Genomic DNA, 17,145 nt, shown 5'->3' on the forward strand with positions numbered 1-17,145 from the left:
CAGTCCTCACATCTCTGGAGAGCCGGCTGCTCCTCTCCTCGCAAAATAGTTTTGTGTAGCTATGAAATATAAAGGAACGTCGTTAACACACCAAACACCTTAATTTGACTCCTGATGAAGTGCTTTGTACATGAAAATCTTACTTCTTACCTCTATGAAATTAAAAAAAAGAAAAAGTATGACAAAATTACATTTGCCTACACCAAATCCTATCTAACTCAGCATTCAAATAAGGGATTTCAAAGTCAAAAATCGTACAGGCCCAAAATATAACACGGGAGAGGGACAATAAATCCTTTACAAAACAAACACTCTGAAATAACAGCTGATCCATTGGCGGACTCCTCCAGCCACGGGCCGATTAGCAGGTCTGCAGCTGGTCACGTCTTGACGCTGCATCAAACTGTCACTCACCTGTAGCGTTATAAACTCTGTATTTTTGTAACCTTGCGTGTTCATTCGTTACATAGTGTGAGCTGAAAGATCTGCCCTTATTGTTAAGCAAGCAGAAATGTTATAAATTACCTCTGTATGTTGACTTGTATGGCTGAACATTTTAGCCAAACTTGACATGAGTCTGTTTGGTCTAAAGTCTCGCGAGACCACCCATGCACGAGACGTGTAGGAAGCTTTTCAAAATAAGAGTTACAAAACAAGAGTGCGTGCCTCTAATGATAGTTATTTAAAATGACAATTCCAAACGAACAATTAAAGTATGTAACACATTTGAATTATATTTAATCAAATTCTCAGGCTGAAAAGATTTACAGTGCAGTTCTAGTCATCACACAATTTTCATCATAATTTGTTTTTAACGAAAGCCATACCTTACTACAAATACATTTGTGTCTGTCAAAAAGACTTCCAACTCTGTTTAGGATAATTACATAATTTATTTTTCTTTTCCAAAATCCTGCTGCATACAGTACATTTGCTTCAAATAAAATTTATGACAAGGTGGTTTTTAATATTTTGAAAGAAATTCTTAAGAAATGTTGAAAGCATGATCTAAAGGGGAAGGGTACAAGGATGTATTTGACTGCATCACAATGAACCAAAAAAAAAAAAAAACTTTTTCAGAAGATGAGTAGAATTAAGATGTAAAACATGGTTGAGTTAGTGGCAGTGAGAGAGGTTTAACAAAACTGTCTAAACGAACTCTGGCAACCTGCAGTCAAAATGTATTTTCATTTGTTTGCATCATAAGATCATAGGTGCATCAGCATAATCCATTTATAAAATGCATATAGAAAAACTACAAAGAATTATTATTTCTTGGCCTTTTTGTAGCAGAGCTGTAAAAAGTTGATGTTTCAATGATAAAAATTCTCTTTTTTCCCAAAAAAAAAAACACTTGAGGTGGTAAAACAGGTTTCAACAGAAAAGCTGAATACAGTCTTACAAGAGGTTGTTATAAAGATACAATATTTCATGTTGGTTTAATTGTAGGATTCCTAGATTTCACACTGTGATGTTAAATAAAAACACAACACCGCATACACACGTGCACACACCCAGCCTTTCACACTCACACACAATCCGACATTCACGCATGTCCAATGTCAAGTCTCTGGCTTGGCAGTATGTCAAACTATAATTTCAAGTGAGCCGCGGGGATTTTAAGGATGTAGTGTTTCTCTTTGTCGCCTTCATCCTTACATCACGTCGGCACGTTTGTCCCTCACTTTGTTCCTTAATTTAGTCCGAGCTTTGAAAGCAGCAGAGTTAAACAGATGCTGCGGAGACAAACCAAAGTTAGATAAACATATACACAAAACCTTAACGAAAAAATAGGCAGACGGTACACAATCAATTGAATCTGACTTCACCCTGAAAACTAAGGCTTCTTGTTATGTCAGTGTCACTTTTTGTCATTTATAACATTTATAAGCAAAAAGGTTTAACATTACCCTCTCTGTGCGGGAGATCCTAGTGGCTTTGACCGACGCATCCAAGATGAGAGGAGGTCCAAGTCCAAAAATATCCCTCAACAAAGGATTAAACTACACAAACAGACACAAAAACTCATTATAACCAAAACTACAGAACAGTGGTTCTCAAATATGGGGGCTGGGGCCTGTACGGGGAGCTAAAAAAAAAAAAAAAAAACCTCAATGAGAGCCTTAAGACGACTTTAAAGTAGAGCCCGACCGATATATCCTTTTGCCGATATTAACAGCCAATATGAACCTGTCGCAGATATATCGGTATCTGCGAATATGGCACTGATATTACTTTTTTTTTTCCAGAGCATAGACCTTTTTTCCTGAGTAAACGATTAGCGCCGCCATTACGCAGAAGAAATGCTTCTAAATGGTGTAATTACTTAGTTTGTCCAGCAGAGTACACTCCATTGTTTGTTAATGGCAACCCAGGTTGCATCTGTCCTGTTTAAAGGTGCCATAGAATGGAAAACTGAATTTACCTTGGCATAGTTAAATATTAACAGTTCGGTACATGGACATGACATACCATGAGTCTCAAACACCATCGTTTCCTCCTTCTTATATAAATCTAGTATTTGCAAAAGACCACCGAAAAATAGCTCAAATCCAACATAACAGACTGTTACGCAACATCCCCGAGATCGTTAATAGTTACGCCTCCAACATTTGCATCGCCCAATCATCAGCACATCAGTTAAACAAGGTGAGTCACTCAAGGGACACGGCTAGCTTAATGCTAGCGCTAGCCTGTTACATTGCTATACATAGGATTTCACTTACTACATAAACAGAGAGGACTGCGCTGATGATGGTGAATGATGGAGAAATAACTGCGTTGATGATGGCGAATGATTTTCAGATCTTGAGAATCACTGAGGAGCAGCTCAGCTTGTGTGGTAAGAAGCACAGAGCACATGCATCACAGTAATCACACTAATATATCCGTGATTCAAAACGGCAGATTCAACAAACCACATATTAAAAGCGGCTAGAGCTCCTAAGTACATATATATTTTTATCCATCTGCAAACTATTGAGCTCTGTGAAACAGCCAATCAGAGCAGAGCTCATTAATATTCATGAAGCTTCCAAATAACAGAGCATGTCATTCTAGGGGCAAATCCTAGGGTTGTAAATGGACCTGTAAAACCATTCTGGAGATTTTTTGCACTTTCCTATGCCATATACCTTCTATGTAGATATCAGAGAACGATTTAAAAATATTGTATAAATGCATTCTATGGCACCTTTAAGTCCTGGAGGACGACCTCCTTAAATGCCCTGGTGTTTAATGGGGAGTGTTGCTCAGCTCGTCTCTACAGAATCCCCCACAGCTAATCAAGAGTGTAAAGATTGAGTGAAATACATGTCCACTGAAGGATTTTCACCTTGGGAGAATGAATACCTTCATTGTCATGCTGAGAAAATGGCCAATAATTCAGGGAATGAGGGGAGGGTATCATTCATCACAGTGGTGTGTGAATTCATGACAGCATTAATATACACAACTCCCTCATACATCCCTATATAAGAGCTTTACTACCACTGAATGTCACTGTGGGTACCAGGCACTTCTCACTGTACTCCTCCTTTAGCAACACCAGAACATTTCAGATGCTTCTGGATCCGAAATGATTTGACTTTGTCTCTTGAGATCAGAGTTTGGATTCCCAGAAGTCTATATTTTGTAAATATGGGCCTTGGAAAAGGGTTAAATGAGTTTATTGTGCTCTGGCTACAGTGGGTAATTCTAGCGGTGACAACAACCATGCATGTCACTTCTGCAGGCTGCGTCGTACTCTGTAAGATAAAGTGTCACTCTTTTCATAGCTTTTGCCAGCTCTGAGACACTTGCATGGTATTTCTCGCACTCTTTTCCTAGCAAAAATTCACTCATCACTAAATGAAAACTTAGAGTGAAGACCTTATTATTTTAGGAGCCTTCACAAGTCCATTATTTTTGAATGTCGGTGCTACTGCTGCTATATGTTCACACTTAAAACAATAATTTGTACCACTGTCCTCTTTAATGCTAAGAAATAAGTCACCTGACAGATCTCTTCCAAGTGGTTCCATTGCTGCCAGCATTAAGTCTGAGTATGATTCAGTGGAGCGATATAACACTTTTAATTGTCAGGAAATTACTTGTCTGTAAATGTTTTGGTTCAATATACTTACCTGTTGATCATAGCCTTAAACCTATACACCTTTTTTTAAGTAACTTTCAGGAGAGTGTACTCTTTTTTGCAACACAACGTTGTATCACTTTGATAAGAAAATCTTATTTTGCTGAATAATTTTGACATTCTTCTCTGGTAATTGATCAAGTTTTTGGAACATTATTTCTCCAAAGAACCCTAATATGCAAGTAAAGAGTAATTGCTGAATTTGTTAAGTTTTAGAGGGGGTGTACTCATTTAGTTATAGTTCTATTTGTGTTTTAAAGGTTATTTATAATAAGTGATGTGAAGTGTACTGTTAAGTGCACTGATGTCAGGCTCATTTTGGATAATAAAGTTTGTTAAATTCCCTGCCTCCATAACATACGTTTGTTTGATCACCACATTTGCTAAAAAAGTGTTTCTATATATATTTTATGTATATACTGTATTCTAGCCTATGTACTATAAAATACACAAAAAATATCGGCCGATATATCGGTATTTGTCTTATTTTACTCCATAATATCGGTATCGGCCTCAAAAAACCCATATCGGTCAGGCTCCATTCTCTAGTACTACACAGGTTTTTTTATGCCAAGCATGATGCCAACAAGGAGCTGCAACTGGTCCTCCTCACCTGTAGGTGGTGTCTGACTCCAGACTCAAGCACTTCCTTACAGGCATCATATATTCTGCGGCGCATCCATCCATCAATGTATATGGTCTCAATCCCAAACTGGACCTTTTCCTCTGTGAAATCTTCATTCTGAAAACAGGAGGGAATGTTTGGTCTGATGCCTGTACATTTTGAAACCTAATCTAATCTAAGACAGTCTTGGATCAATTCTGGCCATAAAATATATGGATGTAATTAACTGACATGTTATTTATGAACAAAAAGGTACGAGTTGTGGTTCTCTTTTCACCTCAATGTAGTGCAGCACCTCTCTGAAGATTGAGCGCTGTTTCCTGCGGTCATTTTTAGCACGATGTTTATTTCCATCAGTAGCTAAGTTCTTTAGACTGTCACACAATGCATCAGAGTCCTCATACTCAAACTCCTGCAACACAACACACATTAAGTACACTGCCATCTCCCTGACACTCAAACCTATTTAGCATTACACAATACACACCTGATCGATGTCCCGCCCCAGTTCATACAGAAGAGCAATGGTCTCTCCCACAGCAATCCTGAAGTTCACCTCGCTGCTTTCTAAACATGCATGTAGACGTGGCAAGTGGCTAAAAGACACAAAGAGAAAGATCATATTACAGACAAATAAGTCTATCTATTCAATCTGGGTGTTGTCACATGGCTTTTCTCTCGCACTAATAAAAGCATTACATAAAATATAAGAATGTCTTCTGTATTCACTGTGGCTCAGATATCAGAACTGTTTTGGAATGTGGCTTTGTAACAACAAAGGCAAAAAGTTGCAAAAAAAAACCCACACACTATAAAGGTGAAAAGGGCAAGGAAAAGAGTAAATGTGAAGAAATAACGACAGTTTTACAGAGGAATGGCAAACATGACCTTCTTCAGGGGCTAATTATAAAAGGGAAGGTCATATTTACATTTATTTCTTTAGCAGATACTCAACCAAATCAACTTACAAATACTAAAAGCGATTAATCTTAAAAGGGATATTTCACTAAAAAAAATTAAAAATAAAATTACCCCATTATTTACTCACTCTCAAGCCATTCTAGGTGTATATGACTTTCTTCTTTTAGATGAACACAACTGGAGTTATATTTAAAAATGTCCTGGTTCTTCCAATCTTTATAATGGCAGTGAATCGGGTTTAAGATAAAGTTGGATTAATTAAAGTCCAATAAAAATGCATAAATCATAAAAAGTACTCTGCACACAACAATTAGTGGAAGCTAGAGATTATTGTTTATAAAGTTTTAAATATGGATTTTTCTTACACAAATGCAATGATTCGCTTCAGAAGGCCTTTTTTTAAGCCCTCAGAGCTGCATGGAATACCTTTTATGATGGATGGACGTAGAGCTGGGCGGTATGACCAAAAATTTATATCACGGTATTTTTCAAAATTATACAGTATCACGGTATATGACGGTATTTTTTTTTCCATGCATGACTAGGTGTTAACCACATTTCCTAATAAATTAGAGAATAATTACTGCAGTATATTGGCTTACATTGACCGGACTAGTATTAACCCAGGTTTGATTGGTCTCACAAAATGCTGCTGTTCACAAAGAAGTGACAGTGGCACTCATAATTGTAATGAGGTGAAGAAATCAGAATTCATGATTTGCAGTCAAAATACACAACACTTTATTGTGCATTCTTCACAAGTTCACATTTACAAGTCTACGCGTTTCTCTTCCAGCAGGAGGCGCTGTCAGAATGGTAGTATACAAAGTAGCGCAACAAATGATTTTGAAACGTGCAGCGCTCATATTTATTCAATGGATAGCCTTTTGAAGTTTCATCGCAATTCTTGTCTTTCAGTCCCCACATTTTAGACCACCTGAAATCATAATTATGACTTTCATAACCCCCTAATAACACTGCAGTCATCAATGAAAATTAAGAGCTTTATTTAAGACTTTCAAAAACAAACCTTACACAAAATATTTTCTTTTTTATTTATTTTTCCCACCATGTTCGGGGCACAAGAAAAATATTAAGGGACTAAATTAATATCAGCATATGAAGTATAATCGTCTCTCATTGTCTGAAAGAATGCACATCAGATGCTGAAAGTCAGTTTTTACTTTCACTTTGACATATCGATCAGTTTCCACGTTGCTTGTGTGATATCCATTGGCTTTAAAGCATAAATATTAATAAAAATACAGTATATAGAAAAGACATATCTTTAAAATATTGCGACGTAACACCAACGTAAAGCCATTGTTTTTCTCTCACTGAAAGCTACATCTGTCTGCGCACAATGCGCCGATCTCTGCTCTCATCTCTGCAGACACACCCCCTCTTGAAATTTCGGCATTACAAGTTTTGCAAATCGCTAACCCTGGGTCTTTCTCAGATATACTGAAATACGTCCACACCTCAGATGTGTTGCTTCAGACAAGCACGTGCAAGCTGCGGGTTCTGTTTGCGTCAACATACGTATTCCCAGCGCTTTGTACGCACACACTCACCGGTATTGGGGTATATGAAAAATGAATATCATTAAAAAAAAAAAAAACACCGGTATTCGGTATGAAAAGGTATACCGCCCAGCCCTAGATGGACGCACTTTTTTGGACTTCTATTGAACTATTGAATCTCAACAGCCATTCACTACCATTATAAAGCTTGGAAGAGCCAGTACATTTTTTAATATAACTCAGATTGTATTCGTCTGAAAGAAGAAATATACACCTAGGATGACATTAGGGTGAGTAAATTAATTTACATTTGTGGGTGAACTATCTCTTTAAGGAAGTAATAACATGAGAGGTGCGAGTAATACAGTTGTAATACAGTTATAGAACAGTGTTATAGGACAGTAGTATAAGCTGGAACAAGGAGGGATATAAGAAATAATGAGAGCATATAAAAAGCAGGGTTTTCTTTGTTGCTGAAGTTATTTTTGTTATTTATGTTCAGCAAGGAGATATAGGTAGATTTGTGTGCACAAACATCACATATCAAAACAAATACTGTAGCTGAAACGTTTGCCGTTTCTCAGCAAAGATGCATTTATCTTTGATTTGCTTTTTCCTTTATCACCTTTATAGTGTGTAGGCCATTTTTGCCTATTGTGGCTTATGCACCTACACTTCCTGTACTTTTTTAGATGTGGAGTTTTTAGTAGGGTTTAATTTCTTCGATTTGTAACAAAAAGGCTGGTTGTTAAGCTTGTGCAAAGATTTTCTTGCAATTCAAACTCACTGGTTGAGAATGGTGTCAATGCGTGACGCAGGGCAGAGGGTGCAGAGCAGAGCCCAAGACTGCAGGGCAGTGCTGTGAAGTGCAGGGATCCCGGCTTTGACAGAGGGCAGACTGCCGTCGCCCAGGGGATATGCACCCACAAACACACTCTCCAAATGTCCAAGAGATTTTAGCAGATCCTAAAAAAGACAGGAGGAAATAACAGATGATACTTCTGCAAACATATATAAATATTCATATGCATTTTACAAAATCTGATCATACCTCTGCATCATCTGAGGCAGACACATAGCAGCACATACCCAGAGCTCGAGCACACTGACGAAAGGTGGAGATTTAAGTAAACATTACCATTTTAAATTTTAATGTAATGTAATAAAAACGTAAGAAATATAATAAATGTTTATAGACATATTTTGAGGCACCACTCACACTCTGTCGAGCTGACAGGCTGGCACAGCTGTCAATCAGTATGGTGCTGAGGACAGGGCGGAACATCTTGAAGCCCTCCTCACCTTCAACTCCGCCCCCGAGCTGAACGCACAAGAGAGCGCACACTGTAGCAGCAGCGGCCTGCTCCTCTCCTCCACCTACAGAGAAAGACACTTGATCAAGTCAATAAACCCAATTCATTTGCAATGTAAGAGAAACCACAAATAACATATCTACATCCTGGGATTTCTCAACATGTTATAACAAAATAAAATAAGTGAATTTTCATACAATAAAAAATACTAATAAAATCCCTCAACCAAAAAAGACATTTAAAAAGCATTTAAGTATTCAAATATTAGATGTTTCCTACGATCCTTCTATTATCTATTAAAACCCACAATAATATTTAAAATATTAGTAAGCTTAATATATTTAAAATCATAATTTACTAAGTACTTTTAACTAGGAGGTGGCTGTACTGAACCCTAACCCCTAAATTTCAACTTGATAATGATATTGAAATAATTTGAGCTTTTTTGCCCATTATTTTTAAAAATATATTTTTGATTCTTTTGATCTTTTTAAATGAGAAAACTTAAAAAATGTGTCTGCATTTGTGTGTCACTACCGAAACTGCGTATGTTTTAGTCCATTGGCTGAGACTGAATTTAACTACACCCCTAAATTTATGATCAGAAAATATTGCTGTGTCCCCCTCTCTCAAAGCTGCATTGCGCAAGTAGATATGTCCCATCGTTTTGAGGTAAATTTGTTCAAAAGTATGAAAACCGAAACATGGTATGTTTCTGTCAAAAATAAAGTATATTTAATTATCAACTAAGATGTTATGTTCAATGTATATTCAAACTAATGAATCTATAACTTTGAATAATACCTTCTAATAACCTTCTAATTAAATTACTATTATTGTGTTTCGGTAGTGAGAAATTTGGGGAGAGGACAAATATTCCTATAAAAAAATGTGTATCTTGGATATTGTACAATTTGCATACAAAAAGACATTTTTTTCCAAGAAGTTTCCAATTCCGACTTTGGACCAATTCTGTAGAATAGCCCATATACTGACTGGTCAATTATTTTAAAATAAAGTAATTGGATATAATGCAACATTTACTTCAGCCCACAGAATTAAATCAAGTTTTATTTTTTGCACTTCATAGATGATAAATTTACAGTTTGCAGTAATAACTTTCTGATAGCTGTAGAGTCTAGGAGCATGTAGACTAGTTTGTCTTTAAATCAAAACTCATGTTTACTTATGTTTTGCATTTCTTAGTTTTTATTTGTTAATTTTTCTCATTTTAATTATAATAATAAAAAAAAAAAACAATAATAAAGTTGAATAATAATAAATAGTTATTAATTGTGAATAAATAACATTTAGAAACTATGTACAAGCACTATAAGAAAGAGGGGAGATGAAAAATATATAATATCAAAATTATATAAATACTTTATACTTGCAGTGCTTGTACTTGGTTTCTTACATGTATAGATTACTTATCTTAAAAACAAAATTAACTAACAATTAATAACTATCTCTCTCTGTATAAAGCCCGAAAATTCACTTCAGTGCTCAGAGAAAACAAACACACATGCAAGACTGCAAAAACAGTCTCTATGCCCTTAGTTTTAAAAATCTAAAGAGTGTCCCATTGACTTCAACTTGAGTGTGTGTGAACACAAAAATTAAGTCCTAATTCCCACCTTTCCTCAAGCTCCTTTCCAGACAGTCACTGATGGTGAAACGTCTCTCCAACAGGAACTCATACAGGACTCTTGAAGAAAATGCCAAGCGCAGACTCTCTAGTGCAGCCAGACGGGTCTTAGCACTGAAAAACACAAAAGACGAGAGTGAAACAGCTCCAAAGCTTATTTAGTTTACAGTAACTATGCTTATGCATTGCTCACTGTCAGCGTATTGATACCTTTTGTCCATCAGATTGTCGATGCATTGCTTCAGTTTGTCCTCTGTTTCATCCTGAGCTGTTTGTTCATCTACCACCTCACCTGCACAGTTTAGGGAGTTAATGTGTGGATGTTTTTTGTATTTGTATGCTACTGGCAATATGCAATTGTGATAAGGTTTGTGCATGCATAATGTGATTTGCACATCTCTGCTTTTTAATTGTGTTTACCTGTGCCCTCCTCAATGACTGACGCGCTCTCACTGGCGCTGCTGTAGTGACTGAGAACATCTGACGCTAAATCATCATCACTCACACCAGACTCGCCTCTCACCCCATTTTTCCCTAAAACAGTGAGAGTGAGACATGATGAGAGAGAAATAGACAATGAATATTGTTTTTAAATGCTTAATTAAATAAGGGTGGAGAAGATAGATGGGAATGGTTGTAGGTTAGGCGGATGGATGTGTCATCATGCAACCATGTGTTTCAAGTGTCCACAAAGTTAATGTACCTAAACCTAAACCCTCTGCTTGTACAAAGCCAGAACATTAACGTCAGTGCTCAGAGAAAACAGCTTCACATTCAGGATTGCAAAACTGGTCTGTGTCCTTAGTTTTATTCACCTATTGACTTTAACTTGAACTTCAACAAAGTGTGTAGAGACTGTAGAGAAAACCAAATGAAAACTTCTTTCACTCTATACCACGGGTGGGGAACCTTGTTCCTCAAGGGCCGGTGTCCCTGCAGAGTTTAGCTCCAATACTAATCAAACACTGAACAAGCTAATCAAGGTCTTCAGAATACAAGTTGGTATTTTTTTCTCAGGGTTGGAGCTAAACTCTGCAGGGACACTGGCCCTCGAGGATCAATGTTCCCCACCCCTGCTCTATACATATACACTTCTCAGCAAACCAACAACCTAGAAACAGTTCTGATTTGGGTCAAAGTTCAGTGTGGCCTCTTTCAAACACATATATACACACACACACACACACACACACACACACACACACACACACACACACACACACACACACACACACACACACACACACACACACACACACACACACACACACACACAAAGGCCCACCTGTTTCCCTCTGAAGTACCAGCAGACTTTTAGTTTAACATGAAAGCGTCAGTAAAAGAAACATGAGGATTTGCAAACTTAAAATGCAATGTTTAAAAATTTAAATGTAGTAAATAAAACAATTTTGATCATTAAAACCAGGAAGACAGATTAAAGTGGAGAAATATCCTCTGAGACTCAATCACTTTTTCTCTGCACTGATCCACTTTGGATCATGAACCTACTGACTCCGATCTCTTCAGTGATCAGGTAAAATCTTTGAAAGACAGGTCATGCAGTTCATCCTCTTGAAAAGATTCAATCAAACCTCTTGAAACTATTACACTATACTTACTTATAGTTCAAACAGCCTTACTAGATATTGTCTAAAATGATAAGTTTAATGTAATCATGATTTAACTTGATCAGGCTGATTTCCTTGAGAGGATTTCAGTAAAGATGTGACTCATTTGCAAGCTGGTCTGATTAATTTACGTAATACACTACTGTTCAAATATTTGGGGTTGGTTTTTGCTTTTAAATAAGTCTCACCAAGGCCACATTTATTTGATCACAAATACAGCACAAATAGTGCAAATAGTCTATTTTAACACACTACCGGTCAAATGTTTTTTTTTTAAGTAGTCTCTTCTGCTCACCAAGCCTGCATTTATTTGATCCAAAGTACAGCAAAAACAGTACACTTTTTAAATATTTGTTCTATTTAAAATAACCGTTTCGTATTTGAATATGTTCTAAAATATACATTTATTCCTGTGATTTCAAAGCTGATGAATAGAAAGTTCAGTAGAACAGCATTTATCTGATTTTTTTTTCTAACATTACAAATGTCTTTATAACCTTTAAAGCATTCTTGCTAAATAAAAGTATTAATTTCTATAATTAATTTCCCCCAAAAAATGAAAAAGAATTATATTGACTCCAAGCTCTTGGACAGTAAAGTGTATACTGTTACAAAAGCTTTTTATTTCAGATAAACGCTGATCTTTGGATCTTTCCATTCATCAAAGAATCCTTAAAAAAAATTGATAATAATAAAAAATGTTTCTTGAAACAGCAAATCGGCATTGTGTGACACTGAAGACTGGAGTAATGATGCTGAAAATTTAGCTTTGATCACAGTAATAAATTACTTTTTAAAATAGATTCCAATGGAAAACAGTTATTTTTAAGAGTAAAATTTTTTCAAAATTTGACTGTTTTTGCTATACTTTGGATCAAATAAATGCAGGCTTGGTGAGCAGAAAAGGCTTTAAAAATAAACATTAAAAATCCTGACTAGTAGTGTATATTTTTTAAATGTGATGGTAAAACTGGACCTTCGGGAGTCACTGCTCTATTCTTCAGTGTCGAAACTTGATCAATCAGCTGGTTCACTGATTTGCAGATTTAAGCAAAACAACACTCAGAATAAAGTCAGAAGGCTATTATAGAACTTAAATAAAATGACTCAAACTAGGAGTTCATCAATATCTCATCAATATGAATGTGACATCCCAATAGACTTTCAAATGGCAGTCTAACTGCCGTTACAATACAAGCATCAGCATAACAAGGCATATCAGCAGGGATGAGATGGGAAGCAGCAGTGCATTCAGCAAAGGATGAATGCCATGTGGAGGAGGAGACTGGAATGGTTAGGAATTTATGAAAAACTAATCTGAGACAATCCACAGTAGCCTCAAACATTGCAGAGACAAATGTGGATAGAAACAGTTAGTCCAAATATTTTGACTTGAGTTCCAGTACTGTCCAGAAGCCTCATCCCTCAGTGAAGCAGAACCTGCAATAGACTGGACACATGTGATTCCCAACCAGCAGGGGGGACTTTAGTATTTAAATTCCACCATGAAAAGGTCAAATAATTACCTTTGTTAAACATCCTAGTTTCTCTTTATGATTGGTCAAAGAACAATGAAAGAGAAAAACCTACTTGGTAAAACAAAAACAGCCTCCCTCTAATAAAGATAATTATTAGAGGCTTTCCAATATATTAGAAGTTATAAGGAACACATTTCTGGTTTGGTACTAATGAAGAGGTAGCTGACCTTTACTGATGGGACTGTGGATGTACTTTTGACCACAAATGTTAAGAAACACTGTCCTGCTTTCACAACAAAGCAGAAGTGATAGATGTTTCTGGGGCATTTTGGTTCTCAAGTCGTGAAAGACATTAGACAAATGAGAGATGATGTAAACAAACACACATGAATGGATATTTACATGCAGCTTATTAAACATTAATGGGGTGACAGGCATGAGGTCACAATTAAGATGAAGTCATGCTACCTGTACGTGACAGGGCAGTCTTTGACAACTGCAGCTGAAGCACTTCCTGTCGAAGTGAGCCTGGTCACAGTGAACAGGAGGAATAGACAGATTAAACCAGGTCTTATCTGAGATCAGTTTGACATTTCAAATATTTAACTGTAGGATAAGGCTAGCCGACAAGATATCATCAGCTACTATTGCACACTAAAGTTGCCTCAAATTATTTCCCAAACCTTTTAAAACGACAACCCTCCTGTGGAGGACACACACAACCACACACAAAATGGAGTGCTGGTCTTCTAACAAGGATCTGGTCCGCTAGTTTTAGTCAGGACCAGTTAATTTTTTAACTGGTAAGAACGGGAGTTTACCAGACATCAATTGGCCATATTGGTTGCACTGAATATAACCGAACGAAACTTGCATATTTTGCTGATTACTGCTGCTAAAAATGGTCAATTGTCGTCATATTTTGACTGTACTAATTGGTCAGACCGGGAAAAATATTTGGAGTACTATAGACTGCCAAAAGTTATAACAAATCAAGGAGAGGACTGCAAAAAACTGTCTGAGGAACTAAAGGCATTTGTGGTTGGCCAAATTGAACCAGGATTTCCAGGGCAAAAATCTTGACAACATGTTTGTTCTATTAGCTTCCGGTCCGGTAGTTGAAATATTAGGGTAATATCTTCATGAACACTGCTCATACATATCTTTACCACCTATTAAATGAGAAGTTCACTTCCAGAACAAAAATTTACAGAATGTACTCACCCCTTGTGATCCAAGATGTTCATGTCTTTCTTTCTTTAGTCATCAGAAATTATGTTAAGGCAAACATTTTAGGATTTTTCTCCATGTAGTGAACTTCATTGGTGCCCACAAGTTTTAACTTTCCAATATGCAGCTTCAAAAGGCTCTTAATGATCCCAGTCAAAAAAAGGTCTTATCTATCTATCCGGTTCATGACAGTTAGGGTATGTCAAAAAACTCCTATCTCATTCATCATCAACTTCAAAAACGCCCTACATCGCTGCAGAAGTACCGATCCACTGTTTACAAAGTGAACGCGCAAGGACGGGTTAAACACCCTTTACAAAAAAAGGTAAAACAGCGATGTAGGACGTTTTTTAAGATGGAGGATAAAATGTTTTTTCAACATACCCTAACTGTCATGAACTGGAATACACAGAGTTCAGGCAGAGCTAGAGAAGACAAGTGTTTGAGGTTAAAAAAAAAAGAAGAAGAAAAAAAAAGAAATTCAAACTAACAGCTACCATAGAAGTCCACTATATGGAGAACATTCCTGGATTTAAAAAAAAAAACAATTTCTTCATGACTGAAGAAAGAAAGACATGAACATCTTAGATGACAAGGGGTGAGTAAATTATCTGTAAAATTTTGTTCTGGAAGTGAACTTCTCCTTTAACTTTAACTATATGATTTAGCAACTTCCACAGGTTTTTTTCTGTGGTTTAATATTACAATATACAATTTAATAGACAGCATAAATTAGCAGAACAATGTATTCAGTAGTGCATTAACCGTGCAATCTATGCTGTTGTTTACATCAGATTATCGCCAATATGACCGCGTATCCAGGTAACTGACCAAACCGTAAGGTAATTGCAAACCCTCAGCTGTGAAACCAGTTAAGACCAGCAAACCATCGTAGGCTGGTTTAAACCGTTTTTTTAACTCTTCAGCACTCGCGTTAAGTCAGTCCTGTCACAAAAGAGCTACGTTTTTTGCCATGCTTGCATTTACGCGATGACGCGGATCTGGTTTGACTGGCGGTACACATGCACGAGGAATGCATGCTGACGCTGCACGTGAACGCGGCTCTGCGTGAACTAATCAAAAACTTTTTTATTCTTTTTTTTCAGTCTTCGCATTAATACAAATGGTTGAAAGTTTAATCAATAACTTATAAATAATCTAATCTTACAGCTCGCGTGAGTAGTGCGGTAAGGCCCGGTTTTCGCGGCTCCGTGACACATGAGCTAAATATACACGAGCAGGCATGAGCTTCACCTGTCATGCTGCAGACTGAATAACCCTGACAGTCAATCACTTTACTGCTATCCTTACTGCAGATGCAAAGGGCAAACACAGTTTCTAAAATAGTCATTGTTAAATATTTTGCTTATGCACAATTAAAGTTTTTAGAGGACTGGCGCTTGAAAGGCTAACTATGGTGCTGAAATGGTTGCAAGCCACATCAGCAAGACCAGATCAAAGCTGTAATGCATGAAAACAAACCACAATAAAGAATATACCTCATCGTTTCAATCTTGTTTGCTTAAACTTAGAAAGGAAATTAAAAAAATTAAAAAATAGTTTCCAGCTGGTCAATTTGTCACCCAAAGAAGCATGGTGTGTAGTCGTGTTTTTAAATGCTAAATTAATTTGTTTTTGCATAAATATACCATAATTTAGTAAGGTTTATGATTACAATGAAAAAATACTTCACTGATGGTTTAAAAAAAACAATAGTTTAAAGACCAATTCTACGAAAAAAGTATTTGCAATTATGCAAGTACATGTTCCTGGAAGAAAAGACAAAATATTGCTCGGTGATACTTTGTCGTGTGACCATGTTTATGTAGGTTGTGAGAGCAGGAGGTGTTAAACTCACCCTTACTCGAACTGTTCCCACCACGTTTCCCCTTTTTGCTTCGTGGCATTCTGACAGCCGCTCCAAAACACCGACACCGATTATAAAGAATAAGAAGCTGTAAGCAGTTAACAGTTTATGAACAATCCCAGCCGAGAAATCCTTCCCAGAGTATCAAAATACTGTGATGTGTGCAGTTTGGCCCCACGCTTCAGGCACCACCAATGTAAGGTGCTCCGCGTACCAAAATCAAAATACTTAGAATTCAGTCTTAGTTTTAGTATTTATTATCTATGGTTGTCCCCAGGTAACCGATATCTAATGCCAGGTTGTGATGGGAAATGTTTTTGGAAATGTTTCGGACGGAGTATCGTGCACGTTGCGGCTCCAGATTCCACCATCTTCCCATCGGTAACTGCTTGCAAACCCGGCACGCTCCTCCTCTACGGCTCACACGGCAGCAGAGAACTACGGGCAATGCAGTTCACTATATGACTCCGACTGAAGGCTTCTGCGAGTGACGTAAAATTGAGAACTACAATTCCCACAATCATCAGCCATTCAGAAATGTTTTGATTGCAGTCTGCAAAAAAGTTAGGAGCTTTATAAACTTTTCTATATGAAAACAATAAGGACGCTAAACATAGCTGTCAGTATAGAGTGACTTTTATGGTTTTATGTTGATAGTAATTCTCAATGAATGAGACGGTGATACACGTGGCCGCCAGGTTTATCAACAGCGGTCATAAAACCCATTCACTCTTTAACAAGTTAATTATTCACAATGACAAATAATTTTTTACTATTTAT

General features: G+C 36.9%; 1 protein-coding gene across 2 annotated transcripts; it reads right to left on the reverse strand.

Moving 5' to 3' along the window:
- Positions 1–873: 873 nt before the first annotated feature.
- On the reverse strand, positions 874–16,736 carry ifrd2 (interferon-related developmental regulator 2). 2 transcript variants are annotated; one of them, XM_073819191.1, is made up of 13 exons: positions 16,357–16,736; positions 13,737–13,796; positions 10,583–10,696; positions 10,373–10,454; positions 10,152–10,276; positions 8,421–8,578; positions 8,253–8,306; positions 7,989–8,167; positions 5,245–5,353; positions 5,035–5,169; positions 4,746–4,874; positions 1,911–2,003; positions 874–1,736 (listed from the first exon to the last, which is right to left on the reverse strand). In XM_073819191.1, the coding sequence occupies exons 1-13, from the start codon at positions 16,403–16,405 to the stop codon at positions 1,656–1,658; spliced, it is 1,368 nt and encodes a 455-aa protein (XP_073675292.1). In that variant the 5' UTR covers positions 16,406–16,736; the 3' UTR covers positions 874–1,655. The 2 variants fall into 2 exon arrangements, with proteins under 2 accessions (XP_073675292.1, XP_073675293.1); XM_073819192.1 differs by lacking the exon at positions 13,737–13,796.
- Between the last annotated feature and the right edge of the window lie 409 nt (positions 16,737–17,145).

This window comes from Garra rufa, chromosome 15, assembly GCF_049309525.1.
Source record: "Garra rufa chromosome 15, GarRuf1.0, whole genome shotgun sequence".
Classification (NCBI taxonomy): domain Eukaryota; kingdom Metazoa; phylum Chordata; class Actinopteri; order Cypriniformes; family Cyprinidae; genus Garra; species Garra rufa.